The sequence below is a fragment of the Penicillium vulpinum genome (genome assembly GCF_028829585.1).
Source record: "Penicillium vulpinum strain IBT 29486 chromosome Unknown utg000004l_segment0_segment0, whole genome shotgun sequence".
Taxonomy (NCBI): Eukaryota; Fungi; Ascomycota; class Eurotiomycetes; order Eurotiales; family Aspergillaceae; genus Penicillium; species Penicillium vulpinum.
The window spans coordinates 2,011,038-2,034,346 of NW_026643244.1; the positions used below are offsets into that span (position 1 = coordinate 2,011,038).

The 23,309-nt window shown below is 48.4% G+C and overlaps 8 protein-coding genes across 8 annotated transcripts; 6 read left to right on the top strand and 2 right to left on the bottom strand.

Annotated features, from left to right (window-relative positions):
* Positions 1-164: 164 nt before the first annotated feature.
* Positions 165-2,330, bottom strand: hsp78 (chaperone ATPase HSP78; the record flags this gene model as incomplete). The annotated part of the gene is made up of 1 exon (XM_057257000.1): positions 165-2,330. One exon carries the CDS (start codon positions 2,328-2,330, stop codon positions 165-167), a length of 2,166 nt encoding a protein of 721 aa, XP_057104458.1.
* A 609-nt stretch (positions 2,331-2,939) lies between these two features.
* On the top strand, positions 2,940-3,955 carry N7479_009308 (translation elongation factor 1 subunit beta; the record flags this gene model as incomplete). The annotated part of the gene is made up of 4 exons (XM_057257001.1): positions 2,940-2,979; positions 3,038-3,077; positions 3,303-3,673; positions 3,726-3,955. 4 exons carry the CDS (start codon positions 2,940-2,942, stop codon positions 3,953-3,955), a joined length of 681 nt encoding a protein of 226 aa, XP_057104459.1.
* Positions 3,956-5,490: 1,535 nt separating this feature from the next.
* Positions 5,491-6,059, top strand: N7479_009309 (membrane magnesium transporter family protein; the record flags this gene model as incomplete). The annotated part of the gene is made up of 3 exons (XM_057257002.1): positions 5,491-5,546; positions 5,621-5,861; positions 6,000-6,059. The coding sequence occupies 3 exons, from the start codon at positions 5,491-5,493 to the stop codon at positions 6,057-6,059; spliced, it is 357 nt and encodes a 118-aa protein (XP_057104460.1).
* A 2,043-nt stretch (positions 6,060-8,102) lies between these two features.
* N7479_009310 (putative GPI anchored protein) lies at positions 8,103-8,702 on the top strand (the record flags this gene model as incomplete). The annotated part of the gene is made up of 2 exons (XM_057257003.1): positions 8,103-8,177; positions 8,241-8,702. The coding sequence occupies 2 exons, from the start codon at positions 8,103-8,105 to the stop codon at positions 8,700-8,702; spliced, it is 537 nt and encodes a 178-aa protein (XP_057104461.1).
* Positions 8,703-10,520: 1,818 nt separating this feature from the next.
* N7479_009311 (4-hydroxybenzoate octaprenyltransferase) lies at positions 10,521-11,499 on the top strand (the record flags this gene model as incomplete). Its single annotated transcript, XM_057257004.1, is given in 3 exon segments — positions 10,521-10,787; positions 10,824-11,081; positions 11,098-11,499. The coding sequence occupies 3 exon segments, from the start codon at positions 10,521-10,523 to the stop codon at positions 11,497-11,499; spliced, it is 927 nt and encodes a 308-aa protein (XP_057104462.1).
* Positions 11,500-12,016: 517 nt separating this feature from the next.
* On the top strand, positions 12,017-13,511 carry N7479_009312 (putative ubiquitin conjugating enzyme E2; the record flags this gene model as incomplete). The annotated part of the gene is made up of 3 exons (XM_057257005.1): positions 12,017-12,019; positions 12,105-12,422; positions 12,483-13,511. The coding sequence occupies 3 exons, from the start codon at positions 12,017-12,019 to the stop codon at positions 13,509-13,511; spliced, it is 1,350 nt and encodes a 449-aa protein (XP_057104463.1).
* Positions 13,512-14,552: 1,041 nt separating this feature from the next.
* On the bottom strand, positions 14,553-18,931 carry ssdA (mRNA-binding translational repressor SSD1; the record flags this gene model as incomplete). Its single annotated transcript, XM_057257006.1, has 5 exons — positions 14,553-14,592; positions 14,653-15,653; positions 15,715-16,074; positions 16,137-18,763; positions 18,835-18,931. The coding sequence occupies 5 exons, from the start codon at positions 18,929-18,931 to the stop codon at positions 14,553-14,555; spliced, it is 4,125 nt and encodes a 1,374-aa protein (XP_057104464.1).
* A 2,628-nt stretch (positions 18,932-21,559) lies between these two features.
* N7479_009314 (putative RNA export mediator Gle1) lies at positions 21,560-23,214 on the top strand (the record flags this gene model as incomplete). Its single annotated transcript, XM_057257007.1, has 2 exons — positions 21,560-22,366; positions 22,447-23,214. 2 exons carry the CDS (start codon positions 21,560-21,562, stop codon positions 23,212-23,214), a joined length of 1,575 nt encoding a protein of 524 aa, XP_057104465.1.
* Positions 23,215-23,309: the final 95 nt, after the last annotated feature.

Sequence of the window (23,309 nt, forward strand, 5' to 3'; positions counted from 1 at the left end):
GCAATATTCATAGAATTGAATTATTGTACAATAAGTAAGTGGACTAGTATACAAAGTCATTAGATGTACAGAGAAAAACTGGCATGTAATCCAAAAAGATCCCAGAAAAGCAGACGCAAAACACCGTATATACCACATCAGAACGCTAGATTTCATGTTTTCATTTACTCTTGGGTGGTTAACATCAGACCAGACTTAGCTTCATCAAGAGAAACTAGAATAGTTTGGCCAGAGACAACTTCGCCTCGAATGATCTTGTCAGCCAAACGGTTTCCAATCTCCTTGGCAATGAGACGGTTCAAAGGCCGGGCACCAAATCTCGGGTCGTAGCCTTTCTCGCACAGCCAGTCCTTGGTTTCACCATCAACCTGCAGGGTCATGCGGCGATCATCGAGTCTAGCCTGAAGCTCTTTGAGTCTGATGTCGACGATGTCCCGTAGAGCATCCTTTGACAGGCGCTTGAAGATGATGAATTCATCAATTCTGTTCATGAACTCAGGAGGATATGCGCTCTGAACCACATCCATAACAGCCGATTTGATCTTCTCTGGAACTTCAGCATCGTCGGAGTCTTGAATCGGGTGCAAGGGATCCGCTCCAACTAGGATGCTAGCTCCAAGATTCGAGGTCAACACAATCAGGGTGTTTCTGAAATCCACCTTGTGGCCTTGGGCGTCTGTCAGGAAGCCCTCATCGAGGACTTGCAATAGTAGCGCTGAGATATCGCGATGCGCCTTCTCGAATTCATCAAATAATAGAACAGCGTAAGGCTTTCGTCTGACAGCCTCGGTGAGCTGGCCAGCATCATCATATCCGACATACCCGGCAGGAGAACCGATGAGACGACTGATTGTATGCTTCTCCTGGAACTCACTCATATCAAACCGTAAAACGGCAGTTTCGGTGGAGAAAAGGAACTCAGCCATCTTCTTGCAGAGCTCAGTCTTTCCAACACCGGTGGGACCAAGAAACATGAAAGAGGCCATAGGGCGATTTTCTCCGCTGAGACCAGCTCTCTGCATCCGCACAGCGTTTGCCACAGCAGAAAGCGCTTCGTCTTGTCCGCGGACTGATTTTCGGAGTGTGTCCTCCATATGAATCAGCTTCTCCACGTCTCCAGCCATCAATTTGTTAACGGGGATGCCTGTAGTCCGAGAGACAACGTTTCCAATGTCGTCTGCAGTAACTGAGTCATGAATCAAAGTCTGATTTTGGGGATCTTGTTCAGCGCCTTCTTTGGGTAGCTTGGTTTCGAGCTCCGGGATGGTAGAGTACCTCAACTCTCCAGCCTTGGCAAAGTTTCCTTCGCGTTGAGCTTGTTCAAGTTCAAACCGAGCGCGTTCCAATTCCTCCTTGGTGCGTTTAATAGTATCTATTTCGGCCTTCTCCTGCTCCCATGCCTCGGTCAATTTACCGGCCTCCGTTTGCTTGATCCTAAGGTCTTCCTGAAGCTTCTCTCGCCGTTCGCGGCTGGCAACATCTGTTTCCTTGCGAAGGGACTCAAGCTCGATTTGGATGGTAGTGATGTCACGTTCAAGTTCCCGAATTGAGTCAGGCTTCGACTCCTGCTGCAAGCGAAGAGCCGATGCAGCTTCGTCGACAAGATCAATCGCTTTGTCAGGTAGGAATCGATCGGTTATATAGCGGTTGCTGTAAGTAGCTGCAGCTACCAAAGCGCCATCTGTAATTCTGACACCATGGTGCACTTCGTATTTGTTCTTGATGCCTCGTAAAATGGAAATAGTCGAAGCGACCGATGGCTCACCCACAAGAATAGGCTGGAAACGTCGGGCAAGAGCCACATCTTTTTCAATCAACCGATATTCGTTGAGAGTAGTGGCACCACAGCATTGGAGTTCGCCTCGCGATAGAGCAGGCTTGAGCAGATTACTAGCATCAATACTTCCCTCAGCCTTGCCCAGTCCCAGCAAGGTGTGAAGCTCGTCAATGAAGAGGATCACCCCACCTTGCGCATCCTCCACCTCCTTCAAGACGGATTTCAGACGCTCCTCAAAGTCACCCCGGAACTTGGCTCCCGCAATTAAAGAGCCCAGATCCAGTGAAACAACCCGTTTGTCTTTGATGCTCTCCGGGACATCTCCTTGTACGATGCGCTGAGCCAGCCCTTCGAGAACAGCGGTCTTACCAGTTCCAGCAGAACCGATCAGTACGGGGTTGTTCTTAGTTCGCCGCGACAAAATTTGAATGGTTCGATGAATCTCAGCGTCTCGTCCAATGACTGGATCTAGCTTCCCGGCTTTAGCTTTTTCCGTAAGCTCAACACCATATTTTTCGAGTGCTGATTTCTCGGGCTCTCCGCTCATATCCATTGTATGGGTGCCGCCTGGAGGGTGTGGGCGGCCCTTAGCATAGTGGCGGACAGAGACCGGGCTAGGGTTGACGGCTGGTAGAATGATAGAGACCCGGGGCAGTATGCTTGATCTTGGAACCGGAGACAGAAGACGGGTCGACGATAGGCGAGGCGTTCGCAGAAGCCGACTACGAGCATTGAGGGATAATCTCGCCGCCATGGTGTAGATAATAAGATCAGGCCTTTGGTGGGGGGGGAATAAGAAGCCGAAGAATAGTTTCAAGACCCCATATGGTCACTAGTATAGCTTAAATACCAGCAACGAAGGTCCCTCGGGAGGCTTCTCGAAAGATCCACATAGCGAACGCTAAGTGGCGGAGAGAGCTGAAGCTCCGTCACCAGTTAATCACATGACCAGTCCAAGCTCCGTCACCAGTCGGTCACCTGACTAGTTTCAGCTTTATTGCCAGTAAATCACCTGACTAGTCTTCGCTCTTCTACGTTTTTCCGTGACTCCGTAGAGATTTTCCGTAACAAAAAAAAATCCTCCCTTTTTAACCCCTCCCTCATCTACTTTCTTCTCCTTTTCTTCTTCTCCCTCCAGATACCACCACACCTCTCTTTCACAATGGGTTTCACCGACTTTGTCTCTGATGCCGGCCTGACTCGTAGGCGCCCCTGAGATTTTGTATTTCGAATCAATTGGTGACTGACTGTGCCCCTCAGTGGCCAACCACTTCCTGTCCACTCGGTCCTACGTTGTTGGGTATGAATTCCCCCCTTTAATTGCTTTTTCCCCTTTTTCCTTTTCCTTTCCTATTATGCTTTCATGATGAGAAACATTGGTCCGTGTTTAGGAGGTGGACTTAAGACCCCGCTGCATGACTACAACCAATCGCGAGCAATCGCACCTCTGATCTTGCTTTACTATGTTATATTGTTGAATACTATCTCATCTGATATGAACATCAATGCTGACTATGTTCAATAGCAACTCGCCCAGCCAGGCCGATGTCGTGACCTTCAAGGCCTTCAGCGCCGCCCCTGACGCCGCCAAGTACCCCCACGTTGCCCGCTGGTACAAGCACATCGCCTCTTACGAGAGCGAATTCTCCACCCTCCCCGGTGACTCCTCCGCAGCTTACACTGCCTACGGTCCCGAGACTGTCGATCTTCCCTCCAACCCCAAGGACAAGCCCGAGGAGTCCGATGATGAGGACCTCTTCGGCTCCGACTCCGAGGAGGAAGACCCCGAGGTCGTTGCTGAGCGCAACAAGCGTCTCGAGGAATACAAGGCCAAGAAGGCCCTCAAGACCAAGCCCGCCGCTAAGTCTCTTGTCACCCTGGAGGTCAAGCCTTGGGGTATGTATTTTCTAACCTCTTTCGTAATTCAAATGCTAACAAACATTTGCAGATGATGAGACTGTTCTTGAGGAGATGGAGGCTAACGTCCGCGCCATTGAGCAGGACGGCCTCGTCTGGGGTGCCTCTAAGTGGGTTCCCGTCGGCTTCGGTATCAAGAAGCTCCAGATCAACCTTGTCGTTGAGGACGATAAGGTTTCCACCGATGAGCTCCAGCAGAGAATTGAGGAGGACGAGGACCACGTCCAGTCCACTGATATCGCTGCCATGCAGAAGCTGTAAATTTGCGATGCCCTTTTATGAAGCAGGAAATGTGTGATGTCAAAGGAATCCTTTACGAACCTAGTTCAACTAGACAGCTGGTCCAGTAGTGACCGGTCATTGATGAAAAAATTAAAAAATTCATGACCATCTATATTTCCAATATTCCGCTTTACAGAGTAGATTTTTCCCATAAATCTGTGTTTGTCAAACAATTGTACAATCATTCGAATCAAAGCTCCCTTTGCCCCTCACTGCCCTAATACTTATGGGCTTGTTAATTGCTCCACTGCTTTTTTTTTTTGACAAATGTCAGCTTTTGGATATTTGAAGTCTCGTATGCCAATCTTCATAATACAGCTTTATTCTCAGAACATCAAACACTTCCCTAATCTACATATAGTCAGAAGGTGATTGTTTCTATTGACGTCGCTGACGTCGTTGTCTCGTCACTATTTCAAATCTTGTGGACTGCGATTTGACCACTTTACGGAAAGAGTTATCAACTTCAGATACCTGAGTATAGTAGTATGTATTCTGCATAGCTAGGGTTGAAGCTTTGGAGTTTGTTGAACAAACACTGTTGGTTAAGCCATTTAAAGAGCATTTGAAGGTGTTTTTTTTTTTCTTCATGTCCCAATATATATCTCCGCCACCCTTTGACGATATCTACACAGTAGAATCAATTGCTTGGGTTTGAGCTCAAATTCCGATTCTCAGTTGCCCTATTTTTCTTATGATCAAGCTCTAGCTTTTTGATCTTAATATCAATGGTCATACCTATTAGATGTGTTTTTTTGGTGTCGATTGTAGAGAACAGATGAATCGAAAGACTGTACTCCACTTATATGCCTAGCAAGTAGTTGCTCTAGCTGATCGGTATCGGGTGTGATCGACTGTATAAGTCAGGGAATTGAGGAATTGGGTAGGTATTTATATCGAGGTTCAAGCTCTGCGGCCCGCTGACCCTGACCATCAAAAAAAGGTGGGAAGAAGGTATCGCTTTACAATTTTGCCATGCCAACAGGCCAAAGGGACATGATATATATATGAGAAGGTACGAAGAATCAATGCCAGAATTTGATTGCTATTGACCAAGGGAATATGTATGCTCTTTATGTTTGGGAGTTGTAGGCATGTACTCAAGTAGTACTCCCCCAAGGTCTAGTTTCGGGTTTGATATCACAAAAAATGAATACAAAGTAGTGAATATGTAGCCTAAGAAACATCCCTCTTATTAACTAGAGAAGATCCTGCAGATATAGAACCTTTGATCATTTTTAATGCCAGTACAACATATGAACAAATGCCGATGAAATCCGAGCTAGCCAAAAGATGATTAGGTAAACCGCGGGATGAGACCAGGGCCTCCACGAACCTCCCGCCAACGTATCAAACAGCACCATCGTCCACAGCCAGGGACCCCAGGCTTCATTTTAACCCCAATAATTCAGTGGGGATCATCTCAAATTATCCACCGATAAGCAAAATCCGCAGCGACCAGACCCAACCACCGAACTCCAACCCGCAACCCAAACCCAACCTCACCATCCATCATGAGCTTCCTCTCCCGCGTGGTCACTTTCTTCGGGCTTGTCCTGATAGCTCACGCGTATGTTACCCAAACTGTTCACTCAAAAGTAATATCTACTTTCCCTCGAGCAAAGCTAACGATCCCTTGTACAGAGGCTACTCGGCCCACGAACACACTGTCCTTTATAGCAACAACACATCCACCGCCCTCCCTCAAGACATTATTATCGAAACCCTAGTTTCCGTACTAATTGTTTCAATCGGACTGGTGTTGAGCGCGCAGAAGTTGAAGCCCATTAGCTGGCGTGAATGGGCAGGCGAGATTGAACGGGACGGCGGAGCGCGCAACCCGTACCTGAGCCTGGAGGAGCGATATGGATTCTGGGATATTCGGGTGAGTTTTTGATCTACTCTGATGCATGACTTACCAGAACTATATTTGGGTTTGGATTTATCAAAGATGTGCATTTTTGTTGAACACAAATCATTGTTTTGGGCTAGGGATATCTGAAGCTAACATTTGAAAATATAGGCCAAGCGAAAGGAATTTGCAGACTGGGTCCGTGGTCAGGATGTGCCGGTCAAGAAGTGATTGTTGAATATTGAGTTTGTGATTATGTGCCGCAGTGGGGGAAGCTGTATAATATGCATTGCGGCGAGGGAATTCAGTTTTCAATTGAATGCTCAGTTTATTGCTGGTTATGACATCCGACTATCTGGAGCTGATGGCCTTGTACTGGTCTTGGAGAATAATTTATGGTATGCGTTGGCGATGCAGGGGTGGCAAACTCTCATCTTGGTGCGATGTACGGAGTACCTTATAAGCGACCGAGAGGTTGCACAGGTATACCACTAGTATGGAGTAGGTACGCCTGGCTTGTGATTTGGGCAAGTGGGATCACTGCCAAATATAGACGCTTTTGGCGCACCCGATTTTTATCCTGCGCCACACAGTTGCACGATGGCGATGTGTACTCTAGGCTATCAATTGAACGCATGACCTCGCCTAAATTGTTGCAATTTGGCTCATAAGCAAGGATATTAAGACTGCCTGTACCGTAGTGAAAGGCGAACTTTTTCAGTGTGATCGGAAGAAATGCTTGGCTTGACATAGAGAATCATACAATGACATGATCATTGCAATTCCCTATCTGGTGGTCAGTAGAAGGCAAGCTGAAAGTCGAGACCGAAGTAAAAATGTGAATTGCAGATCGTTCTCCAAACTATGTATATTGTATACATACAGAGTACATGTATGAGTATGTAGTACTCCATACTCCCTAGTACTCTGTACATGTTTAATATGATGTAGCTGTACGACCTAATTGCACCATATGCACGTCAACAGCACTACCTGTCCGGCTAGTCAGAATAAAGACTATCTGCAGTGCTCTGGGATCAAGCTTAAACCTCAAGGTGCAAGGTACGAGCATAGCATGTTGACCTTGTCTTGATATTCTAGGAATATGTTTCAAGACACCCAGACACTAAGAGAAAAGAAAATATAAATATAGAGTCGGCCTCTACTGGATGGAGTAAACCGTGCCGTTGACTATCAAAAAGACCCACATTCGTCTGATGATCGGAGGAGTCAACGGGTTGTTGATGCCCAAAGCACCTCCCAAAGTAGTGATAATTTGTGTATGGAGTAGAGTAGAATCTGTACGATGTTGTTAAAACTGGATATACCCTTGCATAAGCAATAAAATAATACCATAACGCTACGTTGTACCACGTAAAAGAAAAAAAAAAGTACATTGACCTTGGCATACTTGATTGGATGACAGCCGAATAAAGTGATGTCTCACTTGAACGCTGGTTCAACTTGGCCCCAAGACACGTAGGGTCGCGCCATTTGAGGCTAAAGTACGGAGTACTCCGTATTACTGTTTCTATATACGCGGTTTACATTGAGTGGGAGAAATCAAGAACTGAACTGGAATCAAAAGAGATTCATTCATATGCCTCCGCGCGGTATGTTCCACCTAACAGAGTAAGTAAGCTTTTAGGCTACTGAATTCAGGGATTGAGACACATCTTGCCTATTTCAAGCTGATGTTCGTATATTCGTATATTCGCATATTCGCGATATTATTTGTTATGATTACTTTACCATACAGGGTGCTCGGACGCTGAATTAGCTATTTGGTGTATATCGCCACCATGTCAAACCTATCAAGTCTGCCAACTATTCCAACTATTCTTTTTGGACAGAAAGACAGACGTACTATTCTATATTTGTAATTAAAAGATATTTGCCATGTAGAATTGCAAAGGCGAATGTCTCTACAAACAATCAAATACATATGTCAAAGGGTGGCGGGGGAGCTTACGGGTTAGTGTGACCCCATGGAGAGATAGACAGAAATAGAACTGCAAGACCTTGCAGATCCTAAACAGCGCTAGATTCAGACTCTGATCGCTGACTGGAGCAGGGCATCCATTTCCAAAGCCACTTGGGGCCGTGTGCACTAAACAATCTACAACATGAGACTTGTTTCCCTGGACAACGAAAGCACTTATAATCCCCCCCCAGCCTCTCGCTTTCTAAGATCTCTTTTATTTCTCTCTCCACATTCCCCATATTTTTGATTCATACAATAATTCACCTACCAATAATCTCTAATCCATCAACATGCGTTTCTCTATCGTCTTCACCACCCTCTCGGCCATCGCCCTGGCCAGCGCTCAGAGCAGTGTCACCATCGAGGTAAGCATAAACAAGACTTGATACCACAATGCCAACAACAACATAAGCTAACCTCTCCAACAGACTGTTGACAACCCTGCCACCCAGTACCTGACCCAGACAAACTCCCTTGGCGTGGTGACTGGTCAACCTCAAGCGGTCACTACCCAACCCGCCGTTGTTACCAGCCAGGCTGCCGCCGTGACCTCGCAGCAGCCCGCTGCCTCCATCCCCGCTGGCCTGACCTCACCCGTTGCCGGTCCTGGCGCCACCCAAACCACTTTGTCCACTGCTTCTAGCCACGCTGGTACCGGTTCCTCTTCTACCGGCACCAAGACCACGGAGTCCAAGGCCACTGGTACCTCCACTAGCTCGTCCTCCGAATCTTCAGAATCCTCCGAATCCTCCAAATCCGAGTCTAGCTCTGCCTCTAGCTCGTCTGCTGCTGCTTCCAGCTCAGCCTCTACCGGTGGTGCTGCTATTGCCACTGCTGGACCCATCGGCCTCGGCATGATGGCCGGTGCTGCTCTTGTTGCTTTCCTGTAAGCAAATCAAGAGTCTGTGGCTGGTCAACGGCGATCTTCTGTCTTCTATTATGCTGTGATTTCCACCTTGGTCTCATTTAGGCGGCAATAATTTGGTCGTGGTCGGTTGGTTATGTTGATCCAGTATCTGGATTACAGGAATGAGGGACACGACAATGCGAACATCAGATGAAATTTTTTTTGGGATTTGTTTTTCTCCCCCAAGGGTTCCTATTGAGGTTGTAATTCTTTATCATTGGGCAGCGATTCGATTTGTGTTTCACTGCGTTGTACTCCGCACCTGGAGACACATATTCACGGCGCACTTGTTTCCCACTTTTTTTTTTCTCTTCTATCTTTGTGATCAGCTTAATCCATCACTGAGTAATTACGAATGTTGGTTCCATGCGTATGTGTCGAGTCTTAGTAACTGTAGGTATATATGTATGTTATGGCACATCATGGTGGTAATACGACGCACGAAGTGATACAGTGCTTCAGCGGTGCCAAAATTTATCTTAGAAGTATCCTGATAATACTTTCATATGATCAGCAATAGCTCGCTGGCTCATATTTGCAGCAAAAGCAAATTTGGGGAGTGGCACGGGTTGTGATGCATACGCTGCCACAGGTAGTACATAGTCAGTCACCTTGATGATTGGGCGAATTCGGATTTTGCCTGAGAAGCACGCATTACCCCACATATACCCATTCCAAAGATTCCAAGGTTCTCTCAATGGTACGCAGAGCCCTTGATATAATTGCTGGGGCTGGGATAGGCAAGTATCGTAAATTCTCTTTCTTAATCAAATCTTATGCTAACAAGACTTGTAGATGATTAATGAAAATCGCTTCTGCTAGTATGAGTGATTTGGCTTTTCAATTGGATTGAAGATCCGCTTTCAATGACTGGGATACATACAACGAACATATGGTACTAAGATAATGGGATAACAGGGAGAAAACAGATAAATCATTGAAACGCTAGAATATGATCAATGTGAAAAAGGCGATCTGTAAAAAAATTTGGATGCATTAGTGCAATTCCGCATCCTGTTGCGATTACTCCGTACTGTACGGAGTACTCCGTATAGAACTTTATATCTACTATGTATGCATATTGCCATGCATATTATATGCAATATCCTGTACGGAGTAAAGCGTAATTAAATATGCAGGGGTAAGGGATTTGAAATAGACTTTTAGTAGGATTTCCCATGCCCATATTCTTTAGTCTAACTGTAGGATTTTCTTTAAATTGATTTAGTAGAATTCTGCGTACTGCAATATCCTATGTTGAGAACGAAGAGAGCCAGCAGTTATATACAAAAAGCCTTTCGCAATCGGTATAATGGCCTTATAACTAATGTCACGGTGCTGTCCAGAATGTTCTGAGAGTCAGCGTTATCAAGACGTACTCTCCTCGTGAGAACAAACGTAGCCCATTGATACCCACCGTTAGCTACTACAATAAAACCACTGACTTTCTCAATATCACTTGAGGGTCACCCAACGGCTATAGTCTAGAATAGACAAAGAGAGGCAGTTTTTAAAGACAAAATTCAGCCCTAGCCCAGGCTAGATTAAAGCGCCGTACCTCCCGAGGCTCTTCTGTGGTGGCACTGTACACTCGGGGTGAGTCTGGGCAACCACTCGTACTTGGCCATTTTTAGATAGGCTATAGACTGAGGATTTTACACCTGTCGGGTATAATATCGCACTGTCAATATCCCGAAAACCTTATCCAAGTCATCTAAATCATTGCCTGGGGATAATCTTTGGCATTCAATCCATTGACCTTGCGAAATGACTACTACCACTTCCACCAAAACCAATACATATGACAGACCATGATTATATGAAGCAACCACCCGCATACACCCTTCCGAAAAACGGGATTGTCTCTCATTTGCCAACCTCCTGGATCCCATATGCTCAGCTGATGCGGCTCCATAAACTGACCGGATTTTCCATCTTATATTGTCCTTGCCCCGTCGGCGTCGTCTATGCTGCCGCTCTTTCACCCAGAAAACTGCCAGCCTCAGTGCTTCTGCATTGTGTAGCTCTTCTCACCGCAAGCAGCTTCATCTTGCGCAGCGTTGGATGCGTTTGAGACGATATTGTCGACCAAGATCTCGACCAGCAGGTCGCGAGATGCCAACAGAGACCAATAGCCCGAGGTGCTGTGACAACTACCCAGGGATGCTTGCTTGCAACTGCCTTGCTCTTAATTAAATGGGGCCTTTTGTTCTCTCTACCATTAGAGGCCCTTGTTAATGCGGGGATCACCATGCTGCTGGCTGGCATTTATCCTTTCTGCAAACGATTCACCAATTACCCGGAGGTTGTTCTTAATTTAGTGTTAGGTTGGCCAATTCGCATGGCACCACATTCTCTCAGGGTAAATCCCCTGGCAGATACGACATACCTGTGATCGCTGTCTTTTCACTGCCATTGCTATTCTCAATGTTATCAACGACATGATATATGCTAGTCAGGATGTTGAAGATGACATAAAGGTGGGTATTAAGAGTATGGCAGTGCGCTTCAGGGATTCTGTCAAGCTCACGTTGTCGATTCTCTCGCTAGGAATGGTGGCATTACTCGCCGGGGCAGGTGTTTCTGGGGATACGGGCCCTATGTATTTTGTTCTTGCAGTTGGTGGAATTTTTATCAGATTGTCCGGCATAATTGCCTCTATGGATTTGAAATATCCATCAATTTGCGTCAATTCTGCTAGTCGAGTTTATGTGGCTGTAAATTGCAGTATGGCATACGGGCTTTTGTGGGAGTACTTTGAAGGATACCGAGGACCGTAGTGCAGTACTTTATTTGGATGCATACTCTACTGAGTTGATTGACTATATTTGACTTTAGTAAACAGATAGATGCCTTAGTTAACTATAGAGTTCTTTGGAAAGCATGGATAACTCCATTTGTGCCTGATCAATTAGTCCCCCATTTCTCTTCATTTTGCTTATCTGTAAAAAGAAACACATTGGTAAATTGACCCTTTCATCTTTATTCCTGGCCTTGACAGATGTCTCATCAGATAGCAAGGGCTATAGCAAGGGTCTGGTGAAACATAGGGCAATCCCAAAGAGGTAATATTACAGACGCGCATACTACGCGACGATGAGCACGTGACTGACGCGCTACCAAAAAGGTTAGTGTGACCTCCGCTCAAAACAAACCGTCGACGAAGTAACCATCTCTTATCATTGTGATTGTGATTGTTGTGCTTTGACTGGCCCGGGTCACTTTCTGAATTTGTATTCTTCTCCAACTTACTTCGGCCCATATTTTAATACTATAAACACCATCCAAAGCTCTAGCATGGTAAGTCGTCGCTGTTCAAGTTATTGACACACGTTCCCCAGCAACCAGTATATGCTCGTGCTCTGTATCTGACATGGATATCTAGCCGTCCAATTTGCGCCGGCTAGCTGCCGATCATGCTGCTTTACACCGCGATCTTCCGCCGTACTACCTGCAGCCCACTGACGGTGACGACTTGTCACAGTTGACAATCCTCCTCACTGGCCCAGCAGGTACACCTTTTTCACAAGGATTATGGGAGCTCCATCTGAAGATGCCCGATGATTATCCGAAGAGCCCCCCAAAGGCTACGTTTAAGACAAGGATATGGCATCCGAACATGGAGGAGCTCACTGGAGCTGTCTGCGTGGATACCCTCAAGCGGGATTGGCAGCCCAATCTAACCCTCCGCGATGTGCTGGTCGTAAGTTCGCCACACTAGTGGAATTTCTATAAATAACTAACATCACCTGTTTCTATTTAGACAATCTCATGTCTACTTATCTATCCCAACCCCGATTCTGCTCTCAACGCTTCTGCAGGCGCTCTCATGCAAGAGAACTATGCCGCCTTCGCACACCAAGCCAAGCTTATGACCTCAATCCATGCCCCGATCCCATTGAACCTTAAAGGTGCAGTGACTGAAGCAAAGCTTCGGGGCGAAGAGGCAGGGGCCACAATTGAGGGGAAAGAAGAAGACGCAAACATTCAACGCCCACGGAAACAAGCCCGCACCTACACCGCCACAATGAAGATAACTGCTCGCAACACCACTGCATTCGAAAACTCGTCACAGTCCTCGTATCCTTCGCAATCCTCCTCAAATATTTTCGCCCAATCCACCCCGCCCATGACAGACGACGTGATGAGTGACAGCGAAAACGACGACCCTGCTAGCGCAAGCAAGGAGAACAACCCAACTCTTTCCCCCTCCCCTGTCTATCTCGCGCCCCCAAGTCCCCGTAAAACTGCCTTGGGAAAGCGCCCCCTCTCCGTCCTCTCAATTCCCTACCCTGAAGACTACGATACAGACATGATGCTCATCGATTCCGACAACGAGACCCCCGCCATGACCTCCAACGAACGAAATATCACCGCAAACACATGTTCTCGTACTTCATCACCACTACGGAAAACACCCAAGCTCTCCCTACTCTGTGGGGGAGTCAACGCTTCCGGCCGTCTCCGCGATGAGATGCCAATATTTGAAGATGTGCCCCAGCTGGCCATGCAAGACCCCCTACGCCGGATGAGCGGGGATGGCAAAGAGAACCGTGGATCTGCAACCGCGCGCGGTTTGAAGGAGAAGCGCGAATACCACCCCATGAAGACACTCAATGGCTCTGCTCCACTTTCTCCAGTGCATGCCCAACTACTCACGCCATCACTATCATCATCCTCATCTCTTTCAGGCTCCTCCAATTCGGGAATCTCCAAGAAGAAAGCCATGAGCGGCCCGCACAAACGACTTGCCGTCAGAGTAAAGCCGCGCATTGGCATTCGCCGGCTATGAGAAATCCATCCATTTATTTGGAACTTGGTGTAATATCGATCGATTTTTCTTGCATTGCATCTTCAGTGCGAGTCATTTCAATGGTTGGAAGGAAAGCTGCTTTTGATTTAATTCAAGCTGATTCTTTCGTTTGGTTTTTACTCTCCCTCTATCTACACTTATTTCACTACCCCTACCCCCCGTTAGCGACATTTCTTGATACCCTTGATGGTCTGTTGGATTCAACCGGACTTACAAACTGCATGAACCGAGGAGCAAGGAGAACTCTGTGGAGCTAGTTCTATCACATTACATTGGCGACATGGCTAGGGTGGGCAACGTTGCCCTAGGGTTGCAATTTGCCTTGGCTTGGACAACATATGTGTCTGATCTCCTTAGTTATTTGTTTGAAAATTCACATGACACTGCGTAAATTTCTACATTCATTGATATCCATTATAATTTGAAGATTCCTCGGAGTCGAGTAACACTATAAAGTGGTGCGTCCGTCAACAATTTGACGCAACTTCATGGCAATATGGTTAGCCTTAGCCCCAAGTCAAGCCTTGGTGATCCTATGACCAGATAGACTAATTGGATGCAGAAAGCCTTGGAAGATATAAGTTTGTAATACCATAGATTAATGGAAGGATTTTCTGGGACTATCGAGCTGCAATGTCCTTCCCGCCAAGTCCCTAAACATTCCCAGAGAGAACAAAGAAAACCAGGCAAGCTCTGGCACTAAGAGATTTGCCCAGGTTTCAACTAAAATGCTCAAAAAAGACAAACCGCTTTGCACATATAACAGGATAAGTATAGGAATCCCAAGACACGTCAGAAAGATGATGGGTAAAATTTGGGATAATTCAATGAAGCCACCGAGAAAAAGCGTAACCAAGGAAAGATATGCCGATAGTGATATGTTCGATCCGCGTCGGGATTGGATTATGTCCGTAGGCGTGCACGAGACACAGCATACTCCGCTTGAGCGAAGAATCTGCATGGTGGGCATGCAAAAAAAAATATATCCCATGGAAGAAAACAGAGTCGTGTTTTAAACCTCTACAGGGCGTAGGGGTTGACAGACCGAACGGTCAGACATCTGGAATAGCTAGTTAGCAATGCTCATGCTGGGGGAAAACAGCCCAATGGGAATACATACGGAGGACTCTTGCTTAGGTCGGTCTTCAGGATGATGGGAACACGGGTCATCTCTGTGACATCCTGGATGAACTCTCCATCCACTTCGCGCAGCTTGAACAGGTTCAGGTACTTCTCCTTGTTGGTCAATTTGTTCTCGGGCGCATCACTACTGCCAGAGGCAATCTTGGGGTCCGAGCGAGTACGGTGAGGTCCCTGTTGGTAGTGGCCATTTCGTGTAGGCGACGGCGGCATGCTTTGAGTTGAACGGTCGGCAGAGTTGAGCGACACGCCGGCTGCCATTTCAGTGACATCATCCACATCTTCATCGTCGTCGAAAAGGGCATCGACATCGTCCGCAGACATTGTGCCGGTCTCGGTTTGCTTACGCATAGCCTCGTCACGCTCTCTAACCCGCTCTCTGGCGGCTTCAGCCTCGCGAGCAGCCGCTGCGGCTTGAGCAGCGCGGGAGTTACCGGGCTTGGGGCGCTCATCCTCAGGAATGTATGCAGACGAGGGAACACCTTTCTCCCAGTACAGCTCGAGTACACGACTATCCTTGCGGTATTCAGCCTTCTTGAGCGGCAGCTGGTCACAGTGCACACGCTTTTCAAAGCCGTATTCTGGGATAAGGACGTCAAAGGCAGACTCGTAGACGCAGAGTACAATGCCCTCGCTGATAAGATCGCCGCCAATCTCGCGACTTTTGCGGTCCATTTTACGGCAGGCCTCAATGTGCACACTCTGCTCCTGGGCGTTGAGAGCCGAGTCCTTCTTGTTGTTGCAAAGGTCGGCAGTCTTGTTCAGCGACTCGATATCTTCATTGAACTCTATGATACCCTCGGAGAGCACAGCCTCGAGTTGACGGTGCACAAGGATATCGGTGTAGCGCCGAGAAGGGTTGGTGAAATGGGTGTAAACCGGAACATTGAGCATGTAGTGCTGGCGTACTTCATCTGTGGTACCACTACTGACATAGTACTTGGCACGCTGCATGGCCTTGGCAATGAGAGTCTCCATACCCTGCATCGTGTGTTAATACATGCTATGAATTCATAACGGTGGGAAGAGGAAAAGTACTCACCTTGCGAAGATCCACATCTTGCACCTTGCAGAGAGAGCTCTGGAGGCTGCCACTGCTGCTGGAGTCCATTTCGAAGCCAAGGCGGTTCATTCGCTCAACAAACGAAGTAAGGCGACGAGAGTTGGGTGGGAATTGACGACGCAAGAAAGCTCTCTCCGGCATAGCGCTGACCAGCTTACGAGCAACAAAGAAGTTGGCTTGGTGGCTCAGCTCCTCAACAAGTTCATGTGCTGGGGTTGACTCGAAAATATTGTATTCGACTGGCACATTCTCGTCATCGAGCTGCTGAAGCAGACGCTGCACAGGAACGTTTGAAACGCGGTTACCGAAACGGGCTTCGCGGAACTTGCCGACGGTGTTCTGAGTGCATTTGTTAGCATGGGGGGCAAACAAGGCGAATGGTATAATTATAATAAACTTACGTGCAACAAGCGGATGCTGTCAGCAGAGATGCCACTGGTGTTGACATCAGACTTGCCCTGAACAAGCGCATTGACCTGGTCGTAGTCAAGACGGCCAGCGCTCTTGATGACACCTTTGCCGATCCAGACATCCTCATCCACCACACCAGTGGCTGGGTTGGCCTTAAAGACCACACTGACGGTGAGGCGGTCTTCGCCAGGGACGAGGGAGCAAAGCTCGTTAGAAACGCGGGGGGGCAACATGTTCATGATTCGATCGACCAAATAGACTGCAGTACCACGCTTCTTGGCCTCACGATCAACCAGAGAGTTACCCTTGATGAAATGAGCAATATCGGCAACGTGAACACCGATCTCAACCTTACCATCGGTAAGGTTCTTCACATGGAACGCATCCTCGAGGGACTTGCTGTCGGCGGGGTCAATCGTGAAGATGGTCTCTTCACGGAAGTCACGTCGGGAAGCCAGAGCATCGCCTTCGCTGGAGACAGACCAGTCTTCCCAGCCAATGCTCTTCAACACAGCATCGGAGAAGTCATCTGAACCGAAGTTGTTGTCACGGAGCAGAGCATCTGTCTCAACCCGCAAGTCACCCATCTCTCCAAGTTGCTCAACGAGTGTGCCGAAGGGGTGCAGCGAGGTAATAGGCCACCTCTTGATAGAAGCAACAAAGATTCGGTTGGCGTAGTCCTGGTGCTTCTCAACGAAATCCCGAGGTGCCTGCTCTGTGGGGATAGCAATAAGTGGAACACGCTTGTCGGTAGGTTTGAACCAGACAATTTTTGGCTTATCCTGGTGACGGTCATTGTGGGAACGGCCATGGGCACCATCTCTGGCTTGCCGCTCGGCCTCCTGCTTCTCTTTTGTAGCCTGGCTGCTGGGACGCAAGAGACCTAGGGTTCCTGAGAACATCTGGCCCGGAACACGCTCAATGACTGCAACAACATGACCGGCGTACAAAGGCTTCTGCTCGTCACTGATCTCATCCTCTTCACATAGAAGAAGACTCTGGCCCTCGACCTCGACATCGTCGTTCTTCTTTTGGGTAGGACGCTGGCGAAGACTACCACGGCGACGAATGCTTCCATCCGGGCCAACTTCCTGTCTATCGCCGGTGGAATCGGAGCGACCAAGCTTGTCATTTCCAGCATTGCTGTTGGAGCGCGCATCAGTGATATCCTTGCGCTTCTTCTTCTCCTCCTTTTCTTTCTTCTGACCCCACACCTCATCGACATCGAGCAGCTCGATTGCGACATAGTCACCCTCAAGGGCACGGTTCCGGTCTTTGCTACCGCAGATGAAGATGTCGGCATCTAGGTCGTCGGTAGTCACATACGCATCGGAACGGTTCTTTTTGTTGACGCGCAAAACGCCAGCGACCAACTGTCCATTGCTAAGGAGTGCGGGCAAGTTTGCCTGGGGAAGGTAAGGAGTGAAAAGGGTCTTCCGCTGCTGCTGCTGCTGTTGCTGCTGCTGTTGAACAGAGATCTGCGGCGGGGCATGCTGGCTCGCCTGAAGGCCACCCATACCTTGGGTGTTCTGCTGCTGAAGTGCTTGGAGCTGAGCCAGCTGGAGGGGGTTCAGTTGCTGATTACCGAACATCTGAGGTGCCATCATGACTTGGCCTTGAGGAAGTTGGATAAGCTGAGGCTGGCCAAGCTGAGGCTGGCCGCCATACTGGAATTGACCAATAGAGCCCATGGACTGGTTCATCGAGCTGCGCGAGCGGTGGCCGGGCTGGAATCCTCCCTGCTGTTGACCAATGGGTCTCTGCTGATCCTGGCTCTGGGTTTGGTTGTTGGGCTGACGCCAGTTGCCCTCAAAGTTTCGCGAGCCTGACCGAGCATGGCCGGTCTGGCTAGCTCGCCGTTGATTATCAGATTGATTGGTTGAGGGCTCACTGGCTTGAGGGAATTGGAAGCCGCCAGCACCGCGACCGGAAATGGAACCTCGGTTACCACCGATGGCCATCGATTGGCTGCGGCCGTGGCCACCAGCTCGCATGTTTCCGGCCCGCTGGAAGGCGGGTCCCTGGGGCCCCTGGGGTGCCGGAGAAGTGCTAGTTGCGGGCTTGTCATCTGAGGAAGACTGGTTATCAGAACCACTTGCACCAGGAGCAGGAACTGGGAACTGGAATCCCGAAGCTGTTCTCTTCTGTTGGGCTAGCTCAGCGGCTTTCTTGGCCTCAGGAAGAGCAAGCGAGTGGCGGCGCTGGTGACCACCGCCGGGAGGACCCCCACGACCGCGGCCGGTATTCTCATTCTTGTGGTTATTGTTGTTTTGGCCCTGCTGGTTATAATCGGCGTATCCTGATGCTCCGGAAGACGGAGCAGGAGGTGGGCCCATGGGAAGACCAGGGAGAGCAGACTGGTTGCGACGGTGCGAATGCTGGTTGGGTCCATTCATTGGTACTCCAAGCTGTTGCTGTCCGCCCTGCGGGAACTGGAATGCATTCACTTGCTGTGGGGAGACACCGCCCATAGAGGCACCGGGTTGAAACGAGGGCACCTGGCCCAGTTGCTGGGGCTGCAGCAGCCCCATGTTAACGTATTGTTGGTGTGTCGCAGCAATTTGTTGCTGTTGCTGCTGGAGCAACTCGATCTGTTGTTGGATGGCCAGTTGTTCCACTGTAGACAAGTTCAAGTTAGTCATGGGACTATGGTTTTTATAGTGGGCGGTCACAAGGGCGGTCACATACTCATCAACGGGGTGAGCTCAGATGGACTTCTCCGGTGAGCAATATGGAACTTGCGGCCACCAGGGCCTTGAGGCCCGGATTGGCTCTGTTGATCCATGATCCCAGATGATAGAAGCTGGAAATTACTGTAGAATGTAATATGTGTCTTGGGCGGAGTGGATCTGGCGACAGGAGAGACTGGTACTGCGCCAAAAGGCAAATGAGCCGAATGAGATGGATCACAGGTCGACCAAAAGGAGTCTGTATGTGCGGATTGTGGTTTTCAATATGTGAATTATCCTAGAAGAGTGACAAAGAGTGGATCAGTAAGGGTGCAGGTTGGTAGAAGGAACAAGAAAAAGCAAGAAGAGAAAGAGATAAGGCGATGTCAGAGCGAATATTCAAAGTGTAAGTCTAAGGTAAGGGCGGACTTAAAACGGAAGCTTCGATCTCAGGGGGGAAGAAGCAGACTTGAGGATGACCTCACAAATAACAACCAAAAACCAGCAAGGGCAATCAAAGCCGGGTGAAACTTCCAAAAGCAAATGTGTGAAGTAGATCACGATCCTCTTACCTGCAAGATGAAACTAATGACGACCTCCAAACCCTAGCATTCCAAAATGACGTCTGCAGAGTTCAATGTGGGATGATCGCTTTTTTTTTGTTACAAGTCCAAGAGGCGACGAGGGGTAACCGGATGATAGCAAGTAGAAGTCGAGGCAATTGCACGTCCAAGGTAAATATTGGATCGGAGCAACACTGTAGCAACGGGATGAAGCTTCGAACAGGAGTTGGAAGGACCGAGGGGATGGAGCTGTGCTGGAAAGCACGACTGCAACCGACAAAAAGGGGAATTCGACAAAAAGCACCTCGATGGATAACCGGGGTGGACTTTAAGCGAAGAAAGCTGTTGGAACAAGCTTGTCAGGATGATCCCCAAATTCTAAGACGGGATTCAGAGTTGATCCTCGAAGAGAATGACAGCAAATACTGAAATTAGAGGGAAGGATAGAATAGACGATGAAACCATCGACTAATTCGACTCGAAGGAGTGATAGGGGGGAAGAAGAGAGGGATGTGATAAGAACAGAGAGAGGGGGGGGGGGAAAGGAGAAGAAGAAAGGTGATGCTGGAGATACAAAGAGGGTGTGGGGAGAGAGGACCATTGGTACGGAAAGAAGAGAGTGTGTTCGGAAATAACCAAACAACGTTTTATTACAACCTTTTAGTACAATTCTCATGGAGTGGATCATGTAAATACCCTAACCGTTATCCGTCGTACTCCGTTCCATTGCCGTGGATGATCGCCATTGCTACCACTTCATCATCATCCTGATGCATCCGTTAAACTGCTCTTTGAGTCCCCACTTCAGTATTTAGTATGATCATTTCAGTCTTGCACATATAAAATGGGGAGCCGGCGGCTAATCTACACACCCAGAAACAGGGACACTCAGTGCTCCGTACATAAATTCCAATATAGAACAACTAGTGGTGGGTTGGCTACATTTAGTTAGGGCCTTTTTAAAGCTAGAGGGAACAATATCCGATCCGAGATCTAATAATAACTGAACATAGTAGAGAAGCTTGGGTAGTAAAAGCTCAAGTCTGGTATCATCGGAGAAACCTGATATTGTATTTTCTTCACCCAATTATATGATATAAACTAGATAGTGTAGGGCAAAATGGATGATGCTCACAGTGATGTAAACGTCAACGCTTCCAGGCGGGAGCGCGCCAGGGAACCGAACCGGCTCGCGGGTCTTCCAAGGCTGATTAGTCATTCCTCTTGGGCGGTCTAGAAGGCCATTTTCTTTTGGCAAAATAGACTGACATATGCTGGCAGTGATAAAAATAAGTCTAGGGAATTGGCTAATTGATGTGAGCTGTTAAAGGCCAAATCGAATTGAAATCACTGTTTCCTGTACTACTCCATACGTATTTCAATCTTCCCAAGTACTAGGGCAATCGTGTTTAATATACTCTGTACATGTACGGAGTACGGAATACGGAGTAGCCTGATATCCATGTGTTCCGTGGCATAGTAAGGCGGTGATGAGAAGGCGGTGAAACAGTGTTTCAAATTTTGGAGGCACTATGTATTAGTAAGATTGAACTTTACAGGTAATTTATTTTCTTTGGCTTCAAGATTGAATATTTGAGGAAATATTGATATAGTGAGAAGGTCAAAGGTACAATGTACGTTGAACAATTGAGCTTATTATTGGATGGTTATGCAATGCAGCCAAACGCTTGATTTTGTTTGTGCCCCTCGAAAGCTACATGCTAATTCCAACCTTCCCATAGCTTCGACCTCCATGGACCCTCCCTTCTACCAGTTTTGACGCGCGACAACGTCGAATTATTCGCTCGCTGGACGCGCAACTTACTCTCCTCCTACCCCGGAAATTTGGGTACAATTACTCTCACCCTTTACATTTCCTCCTTCTCCTTCCTCCTTCCTCCTTCCTCTTACTCTCAAATTCAGATTGATACCTCTAGCCACGCCAATCTTGAACCTCACTTTGCTTTGGGATCTTTTTCTATTCTCAAGGCACTTCAGAATTCTTCTGACTACGGATATGGTCTCTGTCACTTGAGTTCTCCATACCCAGTTGACGTTCCATTCCCCCTCACCAGTCCTCCGAAACCTCTCCAACTTTTCCCCAAACACCCACCACTGGACCACTCTCCAGTGCCACTCTTGAGAACAAAGCAATCATTTATTCAAATGTCAACTCCCACAATGACACGCTTTCGGACCCATGTCCCACCTTTGGACAGCCCGTCGAAGCAGCTCATGCTTGACCTTGTCCGCGATCTCGAGCAAGTCAAAATTTTTGACGCCGACCTGAAAAAGGTCCACGAATACGAGCGAAAACTTTTCTACGAAAACCTCGACCGGATTGACAATGAGCGTGAAGCAGTCCACACAGCCGCTCTCGACCAGGCCGCCGCCTTCCACGACAGCGTCCGCGAAGAAGCGGAGACAACATTGAAGGACCACCTCCGAGCAGAAGAGGAAGAGCGCCTGCGGAAGGAAGAAGCGACCCGCAAGGAACAGGAGCGCATTGAACGCGAGGAGGCCGAAAAACTGCGTCGCGAACAAGAAGCAGCTGCACGTGCGGAGGCCGAACGTCAAGCCAAAGAGCAGGCCGAGAAGAAGGCTCAGGAGGAGGCAGCCGAGAAAGCCGCTGCCGTTGAAACTGCACGGAAAGCCGCGATTGAGGAGAAACTCCGCAAGGAACGTGAGCAGGCTGACGCCCAGAAGCGCAAGGAGGATGAAGAGGCCCGGAAGCTGCAGGAAGAGGCCGACCAAAAGGCCCAAAGCCAACAACAGCAGAAACTCGGTGCTACAAACCTGTCAGCTGAAGATATCCGAGTGCAGCAACGTTATGTTGAGCTGCACAAGACCCTCAAGGAGATGCGTAAATGGCTGAAGGACATTGGCCAAGCTCAGCCTGACCTAAAGACGACCATGGGAAATCTACGGCGCTCTATCAAAAAGTCTGTTGGCCAGCTTCGGTCTGGCACAGGTGCCAACAAGCAGCAGGTTCGAGGCCCCCCCCCCCCACCCTTCACCCCACTCACTGGATGTATCTGTCTGGATACTGATTACCAGAATGAAAACAGATTATCCAACTCAAAGCCGAACTTGAAAAGGCTCTCGCCTACCCGGAGCCAACGGTAGACATCCGGAATTTCATCGCATTCCCGCCTGAGGAGATTGCCAATTCGGAGAATAAAGTACCTGCAATGCTCATCTACGGGTTGAACATTCTTGCAAAGAGTTTGGTATCTTCGCTTTTGGCTGAGGCCTCTATTAAGCAATCCCACGCTGAGCCGATCGGCATCGTTGCCGCTCAGATCTTCTCGTTCGATAACTTTACGTACAAAGGAATGCACATGTCCGACATCATGTGGGCCAAGTACCGTGTTGTGTGCCCAGCCCTGTGGGGATTCACAGGCAATGACAAAACCGAGGGAGGACGTCGTGCTCTGGGTTGGTGGCGTTCTGCGGATACCGGCTCATGGGTCACCGAACAGACACACATGGACCGCATGACCGCTCTTGGTGCAGGATATGCTGCTATGACTCTTCGAAACTTCGCCAAGTCGCCGCGCCGGAACCCGTTCCCTAACACCATGTTCTGGGCATCCATTCATAAGATCTTGGCTATTCCACCTTCAGAGCTGCAAGAGACGCAAGTTGCCCTCCTGGCTGCACTGCTCCGATCCTCAGGAGAAAGAGTCTTGGGTTTCTTCGGACAGTATGGTCTCGCTCTGATGCACTATGTCATTGTTGACCTGCCCCGCAAGCTCCAGCGGGAGACAATGGCTGTCACACAGCTGAGTACACTCAAGGAGCTCTACTTGAAGGAAAAGAACTTTGCACTGTAATTTGGGTTGGCGGGCGTTTCGGTGGGAAGGGGGTTTGGAATTTCAGGGTCACATAGCTAGCCTCGACAGCGATGGCTGGAGGCAATAATAGCCAC